Source organism: Rana temporaria, chromosome 10 (assembly GCF_905171775.1).
Source record: "Rana temporaria chromosome 10, aRanTem1.1, whole genome shotgun sequence".
In the NCBI taxonomy this organism is placed as follows: Eukaryota; Metazoa; Chordata; class Amphibia; order Anura; family Ranidae; genus Rana; species Rana temporaria.
The window spans coordinates 88509670-88533014 of record NC_053498.1 but is presented as its reverse complement, the minus strand read 5'-3'; the positions used below and the strand labels follow the sequence as shown (position 1 = coordinate 88533014).

At 42.0% G+C, this 23345-nt stretch overlaps 1 protein-coding gene across 1 annotated transcript in view; it reads left to right on the top strand.

Moving 5' to 3' along the window:
- Positions 1-7496: 7496 nt before the first annotated feature.
- Positions 7497-23345, top strand: part of PRKCG (protein kinase C gamma) — a 462939-nt gene continuing 447090 nt past the window's right edge. Inside the window, exon 1 of the mRNA XM_040325670.1 lies at positions 7497-7956. Coding sequence (XP_040181604.1) covers positions 7787-7956 — 170 coding nt within the window. The 5' untranslated portion in view covers positions 7497-7786. The remainder of the gene's footprint in view (positions 7957-23345) is intronic.

Here is a 23345-nt window from a genome sequence, read left to right as displayed (position 1 = left end):
CCCTTGGGTCTTTAGGCAGCAATATGGTCCGGGGCTTAAGTGGTTAATAAAGCATGATCGGTACATAAACAGTTGCAAAAACGTACCTGATATCATCTCAGGGATCTTGTGGCTGTTTCCATCATAGCTGTGGGCATTATTAAGCCCAGTTCATGTTTCTTCCTGGATTTTCCGAGAGAGGTGCATGCTGGGATTTTTAAGCACAGTAATGCCCAGAGACGATGACACTCATTTCCCAGGAGGCAATGGGGTCTTAGGACAGGAAGTTCTACCACCTAGGACTAGGAAGATTATGAAATCTGCCTAGTAAAAGCCATATAGAAGTGATTAAAAAAATAAAAAATTAGATATTTTTTTTTTTTACATTAAAGGCAAGCTGTTCATAAAAAGTTAGTTTTTAGGGTGGAACTCCGCTTTAAGCTGTGTCTAGAAATGCCTTTCTATTTTGGATAGCTGGGAAAAAAATATATGGCTGTTCTTGTTCATATGAAAATTATAGGTAGGGATGTGGCAAGAAAACAACTTTGCCAAGAATCCAAAAAGTTGGGTAGTTTGGCATTGTTTAGGTTTAGCACACATACAATAATAGTTCTGTTTGGTACAACTACCTGGCACCATGTAGTTCTCAGCGTGAGGGTTTGGGTGCCAAATATAGGAGTAAATAAGTGTTGGCCTACAGCCCCAAACCCCTTAACCCAACTAATCCGCGTACACACAATAGGTTTGTCCGATAAAAAAAGACCGATGGACTGTTTTCATCGGACAAACCGATTGTGTGTGGGCCCCATCATTTCCCCCCCCCCCATCGGTGTTAAAAAATAGAACATGTTTTAAATTTTTCCGATGAAAAAAAAAAAAAACGATGGTAAAAACCGATCGTCTGTGTGGAATTCCATCTGAGAAAAATCCACACATGCTCAGAATCAAGTCAACGCATGCTCGGAAGCATTAAACTTCATTTTTCTCAGCATGCCGTAGTGTTGTACATCACCGGCACGGTCGGATTTTTGACTGATGGTGTGTAGGCAAGACTGATGAAAGTCAGCTTCATCGGATATCCGCCGATAAAATCCATCGGATTAGATTCAATCAGATATCCGATTGTGTGTACAGGGCTTTAGACCCCCCTTTCACACTGGGACGGGGGCGGCGGTAAAGTGCCGCTATTTTTAACAGCGCTTTACCGCCAATTTCGCTGCGCTTTTTGGCCGCTAGCGGGGGGGGGGGGGTTTACCCTCCGCTCGCCGCCGAGAAAGGGTTAAAAACCATTGCAAAGTACCTCTGCAGAGGCGCATTGATGGTGGTATAGCCGCGGTGTCCCATTGATTTTAATGGAGGGGAGCGGTGGAGGAGCGGTATACACACCTCTCCTTCACTGCTCCAAAGATGCGGCTAGCAGGACTTTTTTTTCCATCCTCCCAGAGCACCGCTCCATTGTGAAAGCCCTCGGGGCTTTTACACTGGAGACACAAGTATAGAATCACAGTATATATAAAATAATGTGCAAAGTGGTTGGAGGGAAGCTTCAGAATGGCAAAGATGTTTTTATTACAAATGATGTCAGCAGACTGCAGTTCCGCTTTAAAATGACCAATTAAATCTCAAGTGCAACCCTAAAACTGAACTTTATTCTATTTTAAATCTAACCTTAACCCCTGACTAGAATCTTAATCTATCCCCTAGCCTCAACTATGTCCTTTCTATAAACCCCTTATCAATGTCAAATATACCAACTCCCCTGTTTTGCTGATATAGCACCCTAAAAAAAGCAGGTACATACTTCCAGGTATGGGTCACACCCTGTTTGCAATGCAGCATTCAACATCTAAACAGACAATTACTGGACTTAAGTATTGTCATGTGCTGGTGCCTAGTGACATTGGATTGGCGTAGTGGGTGAGTGCTGGAAAGATAAGAGCAGAAATTTAAAGTACCGTAGTACTAAACCCAAAAACAAAAATGTACTATATTGCGGCTTGCCGGTCTTTAAATGTGGTCGCTGCGTTAAGTTTTTTTTTTCCAAATGTTTTTTTTTTACTTGGTGATTCGGTCATTAACACACGTTCTCTCTTAGGGTGGCTCCTCCTATCTATGGAAGTCCAACAAAGTCACCCTTGTACAGCAGCATTTTCTGGACAAGGTAATGTGAAATGGACTAGTAGACTTAGATGACCTTAAAATGGTTGTTAACCACAGGGAAGTGACTGGACTAAGGTGATACACAAAAGATGAAACCAATAATCCTACATAAGTTGTACCTTTTTATCTGTTGTCTTCTCTTTTCTACAGCCATTCAAAATGCTGAATTATAAGTCTCTATGCACACTAATGTTTTTATAAGCTCAAAAAACGCTGGATGAAAAATGCTGATAATAGTGTTTTGTGTCGGCTTGTAGTAGCGTTTTAGCAGCTTTTAGAAGAGTTGTCGCTTTATTGGTGTTTTTACAGTATATAAAGAACAAAATGGTTTAAAAAAGCATTTAAAAGCGCTTAGGAACATTTAGCGAAAGACTCTACAAAAACATAATGAAGACCGGAGAAAAGACTGGACATCCGCACTTCCACGAAATTCTTAAAAAGTTGCTTTTAATGGTAAAAAATGGAAACCGCACTACAAGTCACAGCAGACAGTGGGGTGGATAGCTGACGCGTTTTGCACTGGGGTATCAGCGCTTAGCTATGACTAAGCGCTGATACCCCAGTGCAAAACGCGTCAGCTATCCACCCCACTGTCTGCTGTGACTTGTAGTGCTGTTTCCATTTTTTACCATTAAAAGCAACTTTTTAAGAATTTCGTGGAAGTGCGGCTGTCCAGTCTTTTCTCCGGTCTTCACTTGGTCAATTGCCAGCACCCACGCTTCTGAGAGGACACTGATTGCTGAGTGCACTCACCTAAAGCGGCAGTTTCCCTTTTCTCTACAAAAACATAATGTTTTCCATCTCTAGATGCTAAAGCTAAAAAAAATGTTAATAGCCTAAAAAGTAGTGTGCATGGACACATAGGATAACACTATTTAGCTTCTAGGAGCAGAAAAAATGCTAATAACAGCTTCTAGGTGCTTAAAAAAAACATGTATGCACAAGTGTGCATTGAGTTTAAAGATTGTCTGAGAATTCAGAAAAAAGGGGGCTGAGAGCTGAAGTTACACTCTGCAGAGCTCAGTGTAGAGAGCTGTGAGACACCTTCCCCCTCCAGACAGAAACAGAGCAGAGGCTGTCAATCAGTTGGAGATCCCTCCCCTGTCACCTTTTTTCTCTTGGTGTCAGGAAAGAAAAAGAAGTGATTCATGCTATAACGGTCACCACCCTTTACGACCTTCCATCAACTATGACAGCTCATCTGACACACAGACAAACCAGCAGGCACGAGACTTGCTCCATGTTCTCTGGTTTCAAATATAAGACAACTTTAATGGTCAGCTTTCAGTCTTATTTACAGTTTAAGCATGAAAGGAACAATCAAACTCTCCACCCACACCCTGGAAGGGCTTCAATACCCCTTCAGATGGCTAATTGCTAAACATTCTAGACATGTCGGCGCCGGCCTATAATTATGATCTAATCACTGCACATTCCTTCATTAACAGAACTCAAACAAAACACCATCACACAATGATCTCTTCTTAATCCACATCCCTAGACAGACGTTCTGTCTCCACATACAGCTTGGCAAGTTCCATTCCACATCTTATATCAATAGAATTCACACAAGGCAACATCACACAATGAGAGGTCTTTCAGAAGCAGACTCAATTAGCATGTCACTAGCCAGGGCTAATCATAGAAATGAGTCACTATTGACTGGTTGGGTCACAATTAACCAACAACTTGCAATATCTCAAGATCCTGCAATATGAACTATCAGTGATGTCCCCTGTCCTGTAATTTAGGATATAATTTCTCAGTCACCCTATGGCCCTATCGGACATAAGGTGACCCTAGACATAAGACTCCTTGGTGACGCCAGTACAGGAGTACCCCTCATCATACAAAGTCTGTTTGTCCCGGGTCATTCCGTTACACATGCTGATAGCAGAGGAACGAAGCAGCAGACACATGTGACACGTAGGGGATTATTTCCGAAAGGCAAATCCACTTTGCATTACAAGTGCAAACTACAAGTGCAAAATGCACTTGAAATTTCACTGAAAGTGCACTTGGAAGTGCAGTCGCTGTAGATCCGAGGGGGACATGCAAGGAAAATAAAAAACAGCATTTTAGCTTTCACATGATTGGATGGAAAAATCAACAGAGCTTCCCTTCATTTCAGATCTACCCCTCAGATTTACAGCAACTGCACTTCCAAGTACACTTTCAGTGCAATTTCAAGTGCACTTTGCACTTGTAGTATAAAGTGGATTTCCTTTCGTAAATAACCCCCTTAGTGCACTGAACTGAGACAACTACACACTATAGAAGAATGTGCTTTCTTCATATTTCATATCTGAGGTTTACAACCACTAAGGGGTTATTCATCTGCATTGTGTAAAAAAAAAATGTTTGATCACGTCTTCTCTGATCCTCTTTTACATGCTCAGTTTGGTGTGTATTGCTAGAGGGTTTTTTTTGGGGGGGGGGGGGGGGTGCATGTCATCAACACAGGGCCAATCAGTACTGTCCAGACAGAGGGTCAGGGGTCATGCTGCCTCATAGGACAGTCAGAGAAGAGTAAAAACTCCTCCTACAAGCTTTACCCAGACACAGATAAATCACAAGACTGCTATATACAGCTGATGAGAAAAGGTATTTAGCAGTTTATATTTACTAAAATAATTGCATTTCCATGTTTTGTGTACTGTGGCAGACCAGACATAGTGAATGCAGGGTCCTGGGTTATGTAACACTTTGGGGTTTATTTGGAAAGTGCACAGTCTACATGCCTTTAGTAAAGTACAGTTGAATTCTGCAAGTGCAATTGCTCAAGAGCTTAGTGAATGAGGTGAAGCTTCACTTTGCAAAGAATACCCAATCACATGCAAGAAAAATAAATAAAAAACAACAGCATTTTCACTTGCCCATGATTGGATGATGGGAGTCAGCAGAGCTTCTGCCTATTTACTAAGCTCTGGATCAACTTTACTTTACAAAGTGCACAATCTATATGCCTTTAGCAAATCAACCCCTTTACCACTTAGCGGCCGCCCCATGTACATTTACTGTGGCAGGGTGGCTGCTCTGTGCCAGATCATGTAATCTAGCACGTGATCTGACACTTCTGGGTCTAGGGTGCTTGTGTGCCGCCAGCGACCTGCTTCCGTCATTATTGGACACCGCGGGAGCCAATCGGCGTGTCACCAGTCATCTCTATGACTGTGGCGGCCAGGGTGCGACGTTATGAACCGTCACGCCGGTTTTGACGTGGACGTAAATTACGTCCATCCCGATTCACGGACGACTTGCACAAATTAATTTTTTTTTTTTAATTATAAGCGGTAACGACGGCCATACTTAACATTGCGTTGGATCTGCATATATATATATATATATATATATATATATATATATATATATATATATATATATATATATATATATATATATATATATATATATATATATATATATATATATATATATATGCAGCCCTCAAAATTTCCACTCGCCTACTAGCATTTGGCGAGTGGATTTAAGCTGGGGGCGAGTGATGACAGGGCTGCATGACCAATCTCCCTCCAATCTGTGCCTACACTTAGAGTCCAGATGAGATTGGCGGCCGAAGAGGAAAGGTGCATGCTCGGGAAAAGTAGTCTGGTGAGCCGCGCACAGGCAGAGCAGTACACAGGTGCTCTACTTACAATTCTCATTAAGCCATGGGACCTAACAGTATGACCTCTCTGAGCCTGCCCCCCTCCCCCGGGCCCCGACCAATGTAGCTGGAGAGCAGAAAGTAATGAGTGAGGTGGAGGATTGCAAAAATTACCACTCCGGTGCAGCGCTCACTGAAAGTTGCCCTGACATGAGAGCGGCAGCCTTCTAGTTTGTGCAGTTTTCTTCTCCTTGTGCTCTATGTAAGTGTCCAACAGTTTAGCCTGAGCACTGTGAACAGACTGGTCTTAATGTGTGCTGTGCGCTGTGCTATGGTGTCAATGGCTGTGCAGTTGTGTGGATCTCGGCGCTGGATTGTACTTCCTCCCACTGCGCTGCAGCTCCTCTCCTCTCTGCCAGCCTGAATAAAAGGGAGAAGTGGGGACATGCAAGCGTGGAGCCGCACACACAGGCTCCTGATGATGAGATGAATGGGAGAGAGAGAGAGAGGATGGATGGGAGTTGCAGAGGAGACAGCAAGAGAATGGGGAAGAGACCCAGTTCTAGTGCCCTGTCCCTCTGGTCTGCCCCCAGTGCCCTGTCCCTCTGGTCTGGTCTGCCCTCAGTGCCCTGTCCCTCTGGTCTGCCCCCAGTGCCCTGTCCCTCTGGTCTGCCCCCAGTGCCCCGTCCCATTTTGTTAAAGTTGTTGGTAATATTTAATTTTGTAACTTGATTCTGCATAAAACATTGTCATTCCATGAGATAATCTACAAGGGCGTGTTTACAGGTGCAATTAGGCGCAGGGCAGTGTATGAATTAGGTGGGGCAACTGGTGGCAAGTAACTCTTGAGGCCTGGGGGTTCTGAGTAATTTTCTAGCAAAAAAATGATGATTTTTGCATGTAGGAGAGGAGTGCCGGAATAGGCTGGTAAGGAAGTGGTTAATAAGCTCTGGAGCAACTGCACTTTGAGAGCAACTGCACTTTTCAAAGTGCATAGTCTATTTGCCTTTAGTAAATCATCGCCTCTAATGGCTCTTTTCCCTGGACAGAACTAGCTGTCACTTTTGCTGGATCAACAGGTAAAAAAGCGAAGTTACAGACTGCTTTGTCAATGCCAGTGCCAGACTACATCGTATATGTCTTTTTTTTCTTTTTATAATTAAAGAATTTTTATTGAAGTTTCCATACGAATAGCAGAAAAATGAAAGGCAGCTGGGTCTGGTATAACAATCAGGTATTCATATATATCATTTTGAACTTGTCTTTATTAGCACTTTAATGTCGCATTCTCTTTGGTTACTTCATTTGCTAAAATAGTGATAGGTGGATTGTGCTGCTCACAGGTAACGCGTTCATTTTTTAACATTGGAAGCTACAGATCTCTTCCGGGAAAATCATGGCTGGTTGCCGAGCATGCTATTTTTGGCACGCTAACTAGATCTAAAAAATGGAATGCCTATAATACATGCGATAGATTCCAAATTCAGAAATGACCAGGGTTCCTGTCATTCAAAAACAGATGGCACCCTTGTGTTTCTGTAGCACGCAACACAATTAGGGTAAAACAGATTAAAGCAAAATGATCAATTAACTGAATTCTTCCGTATCGCTCTGCATTTAACCATTACATAACCTTCCATTCCTATTCATCATCTATTCCTTTAAAGGGGAAACTCCTCCTGTTCTGCTTTAATAGACACAGAAAAGTCCCTCCTTTTGAAGGATATGTTCAAGAACTGCCCTTTTTTTTTTCTGTTTCTCAGGCTCCTTAAGATAGCAGTCTCCAGTGTCTGTCCTCGGCATACACACGTTATTCATAGTGTGTGCTGCCTGCCCTACAGTTATTAACGCAAGTAGCATCTGAGAGGGAGTCGCAGCCAACTACAGCCCTCTCCTCTGTCATTGCTCACTTTCACATCCATCTAAAGAGCTGCCTCTGGCTTTCTCTCTGCCAGGTGTTCGCGTTCTAGGCTTCGCTTTCTACCATTTGTTGAATCTGGAAATCCCACGCAGGGTCGTAGCAGTAAGGAACTGGACAAGATGGCTCAGGTGTGCGCTGGCACTGACGTGGAGCAGCCTTTTGTCAAGCCTCTCTTCTGTCGCAGAGGAGCTCTGAGGCAAAAACTAGTGCACGAGGTCAAGAGTCACAAGTTCACGGCCAGATTCTTTAAGCAGCCGACCTTCTGCAGCCACTGCACGGATTTCATTTGGTAAGTCCTATCTTCTGTCAACTTTAAAAAGCGGCGCGATTATTCGCTAGCGGGGCATCGTGGTGCTTTGTGAAAAACTGATCTAGCTTTCAGTCTAAGGGGTTAATGGATGGAAAGTCTGCTGTAAGAAAAAAATTCTTGTTGCCCGTGGCAACCAGTGAGCTTCCAACTCTTTTTTGATGTAGTCCAGGTCCAAGTGTGAAACAAGGCTTCTGGTTAGTACAGTATGAGCAGCAAAGAATGTTCCCATCAGTACAGTTTTCATGCCTCAGACCCCAAGTAAAGGAATGAAAAGAGCAATAATGATCAATACATTTCTGTTTACCAAAGTTCCTTTAAATATGGTTTCTTGTTGGCTGCCATAGGTTACCACACTTTGTTGCTGAAGACCAGCAGTGGCATAGCGTTGCATGGATCAGTGCTGTATGATTCCGTTACTAATCTGAATTCCAGAAGCCTTCATGCTGTGTTTAAATCAATTGTATAGACAAATAAAGCTGAAGCGAACCACCGTGAGCAGGAAGAATTGAGATGTGCGGTTAATTGTCTTCAAAGGAGCGCAATGTAAAGAGCGTTGTCTCTCATCTATACATTTGGAGAACTTAGGATCACTTCAAGGGAACATGTCATAAAGCTAAATTCCTGTCTAATGCCCTGTACACACGACTGTTTTTTCTGACATGCCAAAACCCGACGTTTTTCTCGACGTGATGCCTCTCAAGCCTGCCTTGCATACACATGTTCAGTCAAAAAAAGGCTTGACCAAAGTGTGGTGACGTCCAACACGTACGACAGCACTATAAAAAGAGTGACAATCCATTCAAATGGCGCCACCCATTGGGCTGCTTTTGCTCGTGTTAGTAAAAGTTTGGTGAGAGACGATTTGCGATTTTAATGCACTGCATTAAACGAGGCAATAATTTACGAATGTGCTATCTCTATTGCGAACGCTAGTTTTACCAGAATGAGCGCTCCCGTCCCATACTTGACTCTGAGCATGCACGTTTTTTTCCCCTCGGAAAAGCAAACACACGAGCGGTTTTCGCGACGAGAAACAGACTGACGGGGAAACACGACGGGAAAAAATAGAGCAGGTTTGAATTTTTTTGCGGGCAGTTTTCTCGTCGGGAAAACTTCTATGGAGCATACACACGACCGGTTTTCCCGACCAATCTACAAAATGGCAGTTTTCTCGTCAGGAAAACTTCTATGGAGCATACACACGACCAGTTTTATCTTTTAGCTGCTATAAAAGCAAGTGATTGGCTACACTTGCAGCGAACACTCTGTTGCCAACCCTGGGAAGCCAGTGCAAGCGAGCGGACAGTGGGTGCAGGGCAGTACACCCTTTCTTCATCATGCATTCACAGTTGGGAGGGGGGCAGTTCATCATCTTGCAATGGCCGCTGGTCAAACCTATCCTTGTACTCCTTAGTGTATGAGTGCCTTTTTAACGCTGTAGTTAAAGGGGTTGTAAAGGTTTTTTTTTTTCTAAATAGGTTTCTTTAAACTAGTTTTTCTAAAAAATGGCAGTTTTCTCGTCGGGAAAACTTCTATGGAGCATACACACGACTTGTTTTCCCGACCAATCTAAAAAATGGCAGTTTTCTCATCAGAAAAACTTCCATGGAGCATACACACGACCGGTTTTTCCCGACCAATCTAAAAAATGGCAGTTTTCTCATCAGAAAAACTTCCATGGAGCATACACACGACCGGTTTTTCCCGACCAATCTAAAAAATGGCAGTTTTCTCGTCGGGAAAAACGGTTGTGTGTACGAGGCATAAGAAGCAGTTGATGGAAGCTGCCATCTTCTCCCAGGCTGCTTACTAGTCACCTCTATTGCAGTGATGCCCCACATGTGCTGCAATGCCCCATATTTATCATGTACCCTCTGGGATAGATACTGGTAGCTTCCTTTAAAGGCTTCTCAGACAGGTGCTTACTTTGATGACAAGCTCTCTTGAAAGTAGTGGAATAGTTATTGAGTTCCGTAGAAAGCAACATGTTATGTCACTTGCATCATCTGCATCAGCTTCTCTGGTAGATAAAGGATCTCCTCGTTTATTGGAATCAATAATCCTTTGCTGAATAGATAACAATGTTTTTTTTTTACCTATTTACACACCGATTATTAGTCTTAACATACATAGTCCAATCACAGATCACCTTTCATTGTTCTCACAGCACTGAACTAATAAAAAGATGATATATCTCTATAATTTATTGTCTTTTATTCATTATCTTTGCACCGTATGTTAGCTGAATACACATATTTTTCAGGATTTTATAAGATAAATTGTACAGCACAGTTGTACAATAATCCCACCGCTGGGATTCTCTGATAGCGCAGTATAGCTGTCGCAAAGTAAAATAAACAAGAAGCGTATGCATTATAAATGAGAACTATATGCAAAGCTGTAATGTTATTTACACAGTAGTGATCACTTTGTTCCTGCTTGTATAGCTTTCTTTTATATTAAAGCATTCTGTTTTATTGAGCTCAAACAGGTTTCCATTTACAAAAGCGAAGTTATTCATCATATGTCAATAGCCTTATTATGGGTGATGATCTGTTCGTTATTTGAAATTATAACAAAGCACGCTAGGTCTGCCCATGCACGGCTTGATATTTGAAAGCAATGGAATTTGTGTATCATCTGCAAATAATGGAGAGTGCATTAAAGAGAAGTTGAACTAAAAATGTAGCTCCATTTCATACAATATGGGAGCATGGTTACAGGTATGAGCCTAGGTTTACACTGCTGCGAATTCAAAATCGCGGTAAAATGCGCGATTTTACCGAGATTTCGCGGCCGCGATTTTGGCCGCAAATTAATGAAAATCTCGGCCCGAAATCGCAAAAAGTAGTACAGGAACTACTTTTTGAAATCGCAGATGCGGCGTCGCACTGATTAGGACAGTGCCATTGCCGACAATTGCCGCCGATTTGAGATGCGATTTGACATGTCAAATTGCATCTCAAATCGTTCCAAATCGTACCCAGTGTGAACCAGGGCTTACAGTCAGCAAGAGCTTTTCTTTTCCACCATAACAAGCAGATTTGTGGCTTGCATGCCACATGATTTAGAGTTGGAAATCAGCCACATGGCCCTAAATTAGTCTCCCTTTCTAATTAGACTGGTACATTTTTAGGCTAATTGCAACCCCCTCCCCACACTAATTGTCTTCCTAATTGTTTAAACAAGTGCTAAACTTTAAATTTAGGTCTGCTTTAAAGGGGTTGTAAAGGTTTGTTTTTTATTTTCTAAATAGGTTCCTTTAAAGCGGATGTGCCACAGGAAAATAATATTAAAAGCCAGCAGCTACAAATACTGCAGCTGCTGACTTTTAATATTAGGACACTTACCTGTCCTGGAGTCCAGCGCCGATCGCAGCAGAGCACGAGCGATCGCTCGTCTCTCTGCTGCTCCCCCCGCCATCCACGCTCAGGGAACCAGGAAGTGAAGCGCTGCGGCTTCACTGCCCGGTTCCCTACGGCGCATGCGCGAGTCGCGCCGCGCCAGCCGATTGCCTCCCGCTGTGTGCTGGGAGCCGAGTGTTCCCAGCACACAACAGGCGACAGACGGGATGTGACGGAATGCCCGTCTTTTGCCCGTAGCGTCTGGCCGGAAGTGGGTGCAAATACCTGTCTTTAGACAGGTATCTGCACCCCCCTCCCCCCTGAAAGGTGTCAAATGTGACACCGGAGGGGGGGAGGGTTCCGATCAGCGGGACTCCACTTTAGGGTGGAGAACCGCTTTAACCACTAGAGGGCCGCGCTATAGACGAAAGACGTCCACAGTGCGGCCCTCAAGTGCCGGGTGGACTTCCATGGACGTCCTGCTATTTACATTCCCCCGCACAGCGGGGAAACACTGTGCCCGGCGCATCGCTGGGAAGCCGATGAGCGTGCCTGGCGGCCGCGATGTCCGGCCAGGTACCCGCGATCGGTGGTGACAGCAGGGACGCGGAGCTCTGTGTGTAAACACAGAGCTCCAGGTCCTGTCAGAGAGAGAGGAGACCGATGCTGTGTCCCTTGTACATAGGGACACAGCATCGGTCACCTCCCGCAGTCAGTCCCCCTCTACACACAGTTAGAACACACCCAGGGAATACATTTAACCCCTTCCTCACCCCCTAGTGTTAACCCCTTCCCTGCCAGTCACATTTATACAGTAATTAGTGAATTTTTATAGCACTGATCGCTGTATAAATGTGAATGGTTCCAAAATTGTGTCAAAAAAGTGTCCGATATGTCCACTGCAATACCGCAGGTCTGAAAAAAAAAAAAAAAAAAAAAAAAAAAAAAAAAAAAAAATCGCAGATCGCCGCCATTAGTAGTAAAAAAAAATAATCATAAATCTATCCCCTATTTTGTAGGCGCTATAACTTTTGCGCAAACCAATCAATATGCGCTTATTGCGATTTTTTTTTTTAACAAAAATATGAAGAATACGTATCGGCCTAAACCGAGGAAAATTATTATTATTTTTTTTTTTAAATTGGGATATTATAACAAGTAAAAAATAGTGTTTTTTTTTTTAAATGTTCTGTCTTTTTGTTTATAGCGCAAAAAAAAAAAAAAAAAATCACAGAGATGATCAAATACCACCAAAAGAAATCTCTATTTGTGGGAAAAAAAATGATAAAGATATAATTTGGGTACAGTGTTGTATGACCGCGCAATTGTCATTCAAAATATGTCTGTGCTGAAAGCTGAAAATTGGTCTGGGCACGAAGGGGGTTTAAGTGCCCAGTAATGAAGTGGTTAAGCTAGTGCATTGTTGGTTCGCTTCCCTTTTCTTTCCCTTCCCTTCTAAATGTTTTTTTTCTTTGTCTGAATTTCTCACTTCCTGTTCCTTCTCAGTAAGCTGTTCTGACTGACTAACCCCCTGCCAGATGATGGGGTAAGCTTACTGAGGTGAAACAGGAAGTGAGAAATTCAGACAAAGAAAAAAACATTTAGAAGAGAAATCGAAGGTAAGTGAACCAACAATGCACTAGTTTAAAGGAACCTATTTAGAAAATAAAAAACAAACCTTTACAACCCCTTTAACTACAGCGTTAAAAAGGCACTCGTACACTAAGGAGTACAAGGATAGGTTTGACCAGCGGCCATTGCAAGAATGATGAACTGCCCCCCTCCCAACTGCTAATGCATGATGAAGAAAGGGTGTACTGCCCTGCACCCACTGTCCGCTCGCTTGCACTGGCTTCCCAGGGTTGGCAACGGAGTGTTCGCTGCAAGTGTAGCCAATCACTTGTTTTTATAGCAGCTAAAAGATAGTTGTGCGTGCACAGTTTATGTTTCATGTCAGCTGTGATCGAATGGGAGAGTGGGCATTTTGGAGCATGGTATAAGAGCAGTAGCTATCAGGACAGACATGAAGCCACGAGCCGCTGTTTGCTAGCCACGGATCTATAGTGTGCATTGAGTGAGCACTGCCCCCACCCCCATTGCATCTAGGGCATCTTCCCTCCTGCCCACCTCTTGCCCCAGTCCTCCACCTAAGAGTTGAGCTTCCACGCACTCGTCAATTTTTTACCATGTCCTGGTGAACCAGCTGAAATTCACTCAGTGGGTGGTTCTGCTGGCCACCCCCCCCCCATAACAATTTTTGATTGTAAAAATTGAGTTGGATAAAAATGTGTTAGTCGAACAACAGCTGCAACCAATCAGATTCAGCCGCTGCTCAGTTATTTTGACAGCCGGTAAAAAAAAAAATCATAGCGGCAGCATTAATTTGTCCATCTCCATTGTATAGCATGAATAAAGGAATCTGTTATTTTTTTTTTGTATATGGCCAACTTTACTCAATATTATCTTCTTTCAATTTTTTTTTATGTAAAATGTACACGAAAACCTTTTCCTTTGTACTGCAGAAAATGAAATCATCTCCTCCTAGCCCATGTGCCATACAAACTTCGGCTGAAGTATTGTGTATAGTCACAAAGGGTCCCATCATTGGTGGTATCATAGCAGTGACAGCATTGGGTGTCCTGGGCCTACACAATTTGACTCCATTTAACCTACTGAAAGCATCTCTAGCAATAAGGATATCATTTAGGGCAGGGGTGACCAAACTTTTGAAGCATGAGGGCCACTTAAAGGACTTGGTAACCGGTTGTTGGCCACAATGAGTGGAGCGGGCGGATGGCAGGTCCGTGTCCGCTCTGCATATGCATAGCAGACATGGCCAAAGCCCACTAAACTTTTTTTTTTTTTGCAGATTGGAGGTAGGACACAAGTTGGTTTACATCTGCCACTCAGAGGTGAATGGAGATTCCAATTGGGTCGGACTGACCATGTGAAAGGGGCCCAAGGCTGCTTTCACACATGCACTGCAGTTTACCCGCACCGCGGGTGCAACACAATGTACCTTTGGCTTTCCTGCACTTTGCAATACACTTCTATTATATTTTGAAGGTTTGGTGCACTTTCAGAAAGCTCACCAAACTCGTAGGCAATAACAGAAGTCTTTCTCAGTGCAGGTAACCCGGAGGTGCGCTGCTCTACATCTGCAGAACAGTTTGAAAGCAGCCGAATAACCACTGCAGAACAGATATGCCCATATATACACTGTGATTTTAGTAATAAACTGACCCTTAGCCCTGGTTCACACTGGGTACGATTTGGAACGATTTGAGATGCGATTTGACATGTCAAATCGCATCTCAAATCGGCGGCAATTGTCGGCAATGGCACTGTCCTAATCAGTGCGACGCCGCATCTGCGATTTCAAAAAGTAGTTCCTGTACTACTTTTTGCGATTTTGGGCCGCGATTTACATTAAATTGCGGCCGAAATCGCGTTAAAATCGCAGCCGCGAAATCGTGGTAAAATCGCGCATTTTACCGCGATTTTGAATTCGCAGCAGTGTGAACCTAGGCTGAATAACAGTATTCTATTCCACCAGAGAGCAGGAGGTCACAGGCCATATCAGAGGGCTCCGCGGGCCACATGTGGCCCCCGTGCCACTGGTCGGGCACCCCTGATTTAGGGGTTAGGTGAGGAATGCCAACATAAAATGGAAAACTGCCGACTTGTCACATAAAAATGAATTTGCAACAGAATGTAAGTAAGCATGTTTAAAATAGAGGTAGGGAGAAAGACTGATGGCAGGATCTGATACATGCACTCATTATAGTGTGAGGCAGACTTGACATTTCTTGAAATACCCAAAAGAATTATTAAAGAAGAAGCATAATAAGAGAAAATCTCGTGCTAAATAATAATAAAGACTGCTGCACTTTTACTACTCCTTGATAATGAGGAAGTGAAAATTGTGCTGAAAATATAAAAGATATGCGCCGTCTTGTGTGTAAAAAAACAAAATATACTGTGACATAACACTGAATATTTCAACATGTGATTATAACATCATAGTAATAAGAACAATTAAAGCAAGTTCCACAAATCAAGTGTCCATGTGTATTCATTCAAATCTTGTTCCAGAAAATAGTTACCCTGTCACTAGGAGTGGTGCACGGTATAACGAGCAATCCGTGTTCCAAATATAGAAGATTAAATGTGCCTCTTACCAGATCCCCATGATCTCTAAATTATTGGAGACAATGATACGCATTAGATGAACAGATGTATGGACTCATCCAGTGTATATTCTGACCTCCGCGATAAATGGATCAAACAGTCTCCTGATCATCTTCCCAGCCTAGCACACTTCGATCTGGACTCATTCTGAAGTGTGCTAGGCTGGGAAGCTGATCAGGAGGCTGTTTGATCCATTCATCGCAGAGGTTGGAATATACACTGGATGAGTCCATACATCTGTTCACCAATCGTGTGTATCAGGATCTCCTATAATTTAGAGATCACAGGGATCTGGTAAGAGGCACATTTAATCTTTTATATTTGGAACACGGATTGCTCGTTACCCTGTCACTAAGAGTGGTGCACGGTATAACTATTTTCTGGAACAAGATTTGAACACTTATTTGAATGAATACACATGGACACTTGATTTGTGGAACTTGCTTTAATTGTTCTTTATTACTATGATGGTATAATCACATGTTGAAATATTCAGTGTTGTGTCACAGTATATTTTGTTGATTTTTTACACACAAGACAGTGCATATCTTAAGCATAAAGGTGGAGCATGCCTAGCAGGGAGCCAGGTAAAGCACAGGTGTTTTTGAGACATCTTCTATGCAATATTGAACCACACTGAGGTATTTATGCTACCAATTGAGACCCCAGGCTAAGATATCAACCATATGCGCATATTGATCTCCTATAATTAGAGATCACATCCATCTGGTAAGCAGCAGTGTTATGGTTTGGTGAAGGCACTATACTGTCAGCACTTTTTCCTGGACTATTGATTGCATTGAACACTGGGGATATTTAAGTTTATTTGGACACTCTGCATTAATATTTTTTATTATATTCACATTTTTTTACCTTTGACGCTTTGTTAATGGTATTCCTATGGATTTTTTTGGTTTGTTCCCCCTTCTTGTTATCTTATTGAGGTCTCACAGACCTATTTACAGATATTAAAATGTTTCCCCTTAGTCAGTGTTTCATCATTTTAATTGATATTTATCTGGCACTTCATTGTCACTAGTGTCACATTTTAGCCTACAACAGCGCAGCTCTTCCTTTGACCAAAACACAGGTGTTGCTTGATCTCATCGCCAATAACTGCCCTTGGTTTTCTATAGCTTACAGTTTCACTATGTATGTTGCAGGGCAGTTGTGGATTAGTGGTCATTAGCACTTATGATGGGTCATTACACCAAAGTTATCGGGTTAACTGAGTTAAGCCTAGTACACAGGATTCATCTTTTATTTGTTCAATGTTTCGTGATGTTAGTACAGCAATCTCCCCTTTTGAGCTATTGTGTTCTGACAGGGGGTACTGCCCCACCTTACAACACCCCCCCCTCCCCCGGGCCCCTGCCAGTGTTGTCAGCCATTGGCTGAGAGCTCTTATTGGCATGACCAACATTCAGCCTCTTGTGTACGGCCATTTAGTTAGTAAACTTGTGTTCAATTACACAATAAAGAACCAAGTAAATAGCAAAGACTAAATGAATAGTATGCTAATATACAGATGTTATGAGAAAATAGATTACCTTTTGTTTTCAAACACACACTTCTGCATACCACCAGTGCTCCAGGTGTGAGGCGATGCTGAAAAAAAATATCATCTAGCAATGAAAAAATGTCAATGAATGTAATGATTGTTTGTTAGAATTAGGTCTGACATTTCCATCTCTGATTCACAACAAACCCAGGAAGGTAGGCATTCTGCCCATGCAACGTCTGCATGACATAACCAGGCAGGGTTATAAATCTAGGCATTTTTCATTATTAATTTTTCAAGGCTGGAACTCCCCACCAGAGCAATAGATGTGTGAATGCCGAGGCATATCACTCAACAGTCTTCTATTGTGAATAAACAATGCAAGTCTGTGTGCTTCATAGTTTCAAGGCAGGTATTCAGGGCATGACATTTACGATATAATGAAAGGCTTGGAAATATTAATTAAGTGATGGCCATGTGTATACGGGAATTTGCTAGAATTAAGTAAAGTCTGTATGTTTTAATGGCATTTTTGTTTTTTGATGTGTACAATAAATAGGTGTGCACAGCCTATTGCATTAGGGTGTGCACCCCAAAGTTTACATACATACACACATTGTAAATTAATGTAAATAAACTTTTTTTTATTATTAAAACATGGACAATGTCAGTAGAGCAGTTTACTATATCAGTAGGGCAGTAGTTTTATGAATATTTAAAAAATAATAATTTTATTATTTTTTATAATACTATTTTTTTTTAACAATGTTTTTAAGAGCCCTCAACTCTAAACAGACCTCTGATGTCTCGCTTTTGAGACAAATAAAGGGACTGAGGACAGAGATTCCCCAGTCCCTTTCTCTGCAGCCTCAGCTGCAGTGCACAGTGAATGAATGTGATGTGCTCTGTGCTGAGCGGCTTCCTGTTCATTCGCAAACACAGTTTACTATGCTTCTGTTATGAATGGACACAGGAGCGATCGGTCACTCACTGTATTTATTTAGAAAACGAAGGGGCCGGTAAATTACATATTTACCAGCTCCTTCCCCCACTCTCCACCCTGACACATCCCCCATAGCAGCAGACTGGAGAGGAGAGGAGGGAAGCCGGGACACCCCCTGCTCACACCCATGACTATTAAAGAACATGCTATGTGCTTTAAGTTTCAGTGTTTTTTACAGTAGGTCTCAAACAATTCTACAGTAGAAAGCAATGCGTTCATTGTTAACAGAGATGAGCTAAAATTAAAAAATTCTGGTTTAATTTAAGCTGAAATATTGGCATCCTATATGAAAGGTATTGCAGTATAAAATCCCAAAACACAAATATAATATATTTCAGCTTATCAGTGTTTAAATGGGGTGGCTGCATTCTCTCTTTTTTTTTGTTTTTTCTCTTTTATTTTCCCTTGGTGATCCTGCCAGTAACACTTTCTGTATTGTGTGTCTCTACTCTGGATGGAGGCGCAACGGAGAGAGCCGGTCACAGTCTCCTGTAAAATGCGGATTGGATGCAGAATTTGCAATAGTGTGAACCCAGCCTTACATATTTACATAGTCAGGTTGAAAAAAGTCCATCCAGTTCAACCACAAAAAAATAAACAAACAAAATAAACAAAGACAGTACAATCCCATACACCCAACTCCATACCCACAGTTGATCCAGAGGAAGGCAACAAACCCCAGCAGAACATGGTCCAATTTGCTACAGCAGGGGAAAAAATTCCTTCCTGATCCCCCGAGAGGCAATCGGATTTACCCTGGATCAACTTACCTACAAATCTTAGTACTCCGTTATATTCTGTACATCTAGGAAAGAATCCAGGCCTTTCTTAAAGCAATCTACTGATCTGGCCAGAACCACCTCTGGAGGGAGTCTGTTCCACATTTTCACAGCTCTTAGGTGTCCGTTTAATAAACTGTGAAGTTTTTTCTCCGTTCAGTTCACAGCAGTTCACGGCAGTTCTCATGAGGAGAATTATCTCCTCTGCAGCCGGTTTAATAAACTGAGAACTTCAGTTCTCAGATGGTGAACAGAGGTGAAGTTTTTTCTCTGAAAACAGCTGAGATCTGTGTAAAAACTGGGTGGACTGCCTGTAATCTCGTGAGATATTGTGAGATTATGGTGCAGCCGAATTCAAACAGTGAAACTAACGTTTAAAAGACCATGTAATTAATGTTTTCAGACATGTGATAACATATATATATATATATATATATATAAAATTACATATATATATATAAATACTGTATGTATATATATGTGTGTATGTGTGTATATATATATATATATATATATATATATATATATATATATATATATATATATATATATATATATATATATATATATATATACCGTATTTATCAGCCTATTGTGCGCACCCGCGTATAGCGCGCACCCCTACTCTGGACGTGAAATTCCTGAATTTTATTTATTTTTTATTACTTACAGTTTTGGTGTCTTGCCTGGCGTCCATCAGCGGCCTTGTCCGGTCTGGCGTCCGTCTGCGACCTTCGTGGTGTCCTCCCCGCTGCTCCTGCGCTGTCTCTGAGCCGATCCCTGCTTCCCGCGCTGTGTTTGAACGCCGCCGACATATACCGAGCGCAGTACACTCGGGCACGCTCGGCTCCTCTCGCATAACCTAGAAGGGAGCCGAGCCTGGCCGACTGTACCCGAGTATACTGCGCTCGGTATATGTCTGCGGCAGCGTTCAAACACAGCGCGGGAAGCAGGGATCGGCGGCAAAGTTCAAACAGTGTGGGAAGCAAGTATCGGCGTATATCGCGCACCCACAATTTTGCCCTGATTTTAAGGGAAAAAAAGTGCGCGTATACGCCGATAAATACGGTATATATATATGTGTGTGTGTGTGTGTGTGTATATATATGTGTATATATATATATATATATATATATATATATATATATATATATATATATATATATACACACACACACACACACACACGTGTTATATAGATACTGTATGTGTATATATATATATATATATATATATATACACACACACACATACACGTATATTGTTGTTAATATTCATTTTTAACCCACTGGTGTTGAAATTAGGAAGAAATAAGCCTTCTTCCTCTTATCACACCAGCTTCTCTCCCAGATTCTCCACCTCTGAGCTGGTGAATCTGGAAGGGAGATATTTCAGGTGAAGAGCTGTGAAATCTTCAGATCACGGTTTATTAAACTGGCCGTTTGTGACAAAACATCCATGTGCTGTGATGTGATGTGATGTGAAGTGAAGAATGTGTTCTCTGCTTCTTATCACAGTTTATTAAACCGGCAATGCTCTGTGATAAGCAGTGATCAGCCGTGATCATCATGATCTCCGCTTATCACGGTTTATTAAACGTACACCTTTCTGTGAAGAAACCTTTCCGTATTTGGAGATGAAATCTCTTTTCCTCTAGACGTAAAGAGTGCCCCCTTGTCCTCAGTGTTGACCGTAAAGTGAATAACTCGACACCAAGTTCACTATATGGACCCATTATATATTTGTACATGTTGATCATATCCCCCCTTATTCTCCTCTTCTCAAGAGTGAATACATTTAGTTCTTCTAATCTTTCCTCATAGCTGACGCATAGCCTTAAAAGTCCTGTACACACGGGCCAGAATCTCGTCAGGAAAAAACTGTTGTTTTTCCTGACGAGATTCTTGGCAAGAATTTCCTGCCGCCCGAGTGTACAGACACTCCTTTAAAAAAAACACGGTTCTTTTGGAAGGCAAGAACGCAGTGACGAAATTGCGGCGTATTAAGGAAATAAGAATTGATGGGGACATCTAGTTGTAGAAAGTAAAAGTAAAGAAAGTAAAAACTACACCAAAAATCTTGCTAGGAGGGAAAAATGTGTGAATAACACTCTGTTACAGTCTATTCAAGCTGATATTATCACTGAAGACTCTTTAGGATCCTGAGAGAACCCTACTGATGGGCAGCCAAAAGGAAGTGTCCATATAATGCAGGTAGTGACATGGACACCCAAAGAAGGACTGGTGTAAACAGAAGGGACTTGGGATTTGGAGTGTCACATGACCACAGTTTTAGATGAATAAAAAACATCTAGATTTTTGTGTGTTATGCCACTGATCAGTTAAAATGGGATGGGTTTAAAGTGGTATTAAACTCAAAGCCTAAAATGTAATATATTGCAGCTTACCAATCCTTAGATGTGGTAGCTGCATCAGTTTTCTTTTTTAGGCTTTTTACCTCCGTTTTCACCTGGTGATCTGGCCAGTAACACACCCCATGTATTAGAGTGCCTTCACTCTGGATGAAAGAGCTCAGGGGGCACCTTTGAATGGCAGCATTGTCAGTCGGGGAGGGGGGGGGCTTTGGAGTGTTAGGTGTAGATGGTTTAAATACACTAACTGCAAGAACCTCTGTACAGATAGTGCACAGAAAATAAAGTTTACCATAGAGCAGCTACAAACCAATAAATACTGCCATCTACTGGCTGAAGTAGTAGTTGCACAAAATACATGAACAATGTATTACAACACCCCCACTCAACAACTCCTCCTTATATTAGTCCCATTTGGAATCTGTTGTATAAATCTTTTCTTGATTTTATCACATGCCCTGATTCAATTGTGTTTCTCATGAGTTGAAAGTCTTTGCATCTCATCCCATGAATCTGGCTCTGGTTTTAATGCTACATGAGTATTTACCTCGGGTGCCTTTACTGTTTCTGGTGGATTTCCAGATTGAAGCCTCTTGTGGCCTGGTTTCTTCTTTTACGGTATTTGGATTGTCTGCATTCATTTCTGTGTCACTTTGTTGCTTATCTTCATGTGACACTGATGTGGAATTTCCCTCAGTTTGAAACATAGTTATTTCACATATTTTTGAACACACTCAATGAAGTTTCATTGACAATTACACTTCTACTGATGGTTACCTTTTTTGTGTCCTGGTGTAGAATTCTGTATTCCTATTGAGATTCTATGTACCCCACAAATACACCTTCCTTTGCACAAGCGTCCCATTTTGTTTGTTTTTCCACAGAGTTCATATGGAGTTTTCCTGGTAGTCAATTTGCATGTGGTCATAATTGCCTCCCCCCAGTATGTGGTTGGCATATCTGCATCAAACAATATGGTTTTTCCATTCTCACTCAGAGTATGGTTCATTCTTTCTGCAATCCTGTTTTGTTCTGGGTTGTATGGTAAAGAAGAAATATGCCATGCTTTCTGATAATCGCCTATGTGTTCTCAGCTTTACTGTATATTCGGTTCCATTATCTATACACAATACACTCAGCGTTTTGGAAAATTTGTTGCTTACTTGAGCCAAATACTGTTCAAGTTTCTCTGATACAGTACGTAACAGATATAGTGTAGAATACCTGGCCTAATCATCTAAAAAAGTGAGAAAATACCTCTTCCTTTCGTGTAAAATTTTCCATTAGACCACAAAGATCAGAATGAATCAAGTCCAGAGTTTTTTTTTAGCTCTGCTGTTATTCTACTTTGGAAATGCTTTGTAATTTTTCCTTTTATACAGCTGGTGCATTTTATTGTTTGATCACGTGCATTTTTATTCCACTTGCATAGTCATTCTCAGTTATTTTTTTTATTTTGCCAGGACTTTAGTGCCTAGGTTGTCTGTGCAGTGTGTGAATACAGTTTGAACGTTTTTTTTCTCCTTGGCAGTATTAACCACCTCCCTGCAGTTCAGCTGATACAGTTCATCTGTAATTTTAGGAAAGAAAAAGGAGGAGAGGCAAGCGCCAAACCAATCCTTTAAACAGCTTAGGAATTTATTCAGTATATAAGTATAAAACACAAAAAAATTGCATGAAAAATGTTGGAGCACTTGCAGAGTGCTAGAGAGGGTGGGAACTTTCACATGCAGTGTCACAGGAGCACAGGATGGAGCTTCGATAAGCCTAATGGAGGTGTCGGCTGTGTGTCTCTGGATGGTAGTGGTCCAGGGCTGCAAACTGGGGAGCCGCCCACACGCTGTCTGGCCAATCAGAACACGCTTCGAAGGCACGGCCTCAGCTAATGAAGGCGAGACGTGCCTTCTAAACGCGTTCTAATTGGCAAGACAGCGTGTGGGCGGCTCCCCAGTTTGCAGCCCTGGACCATTCCCACCCAGAGACATGCAGCCGACATCTCCATGAGGCTTATCAAGGCTCCAGCTGCGGCCAACACACAGTGCTCGTGGATTCCTCAATAGAGACTTTCAGGCGGCCCTCCTGTGCTCCTGTGACACTGCATGTGGAAGTTCCCACCCGCTCTAGCACTCTGCAAATGCGCCAACATTTTTCACGCACGTTTTTAGTGTTGTTTTATACT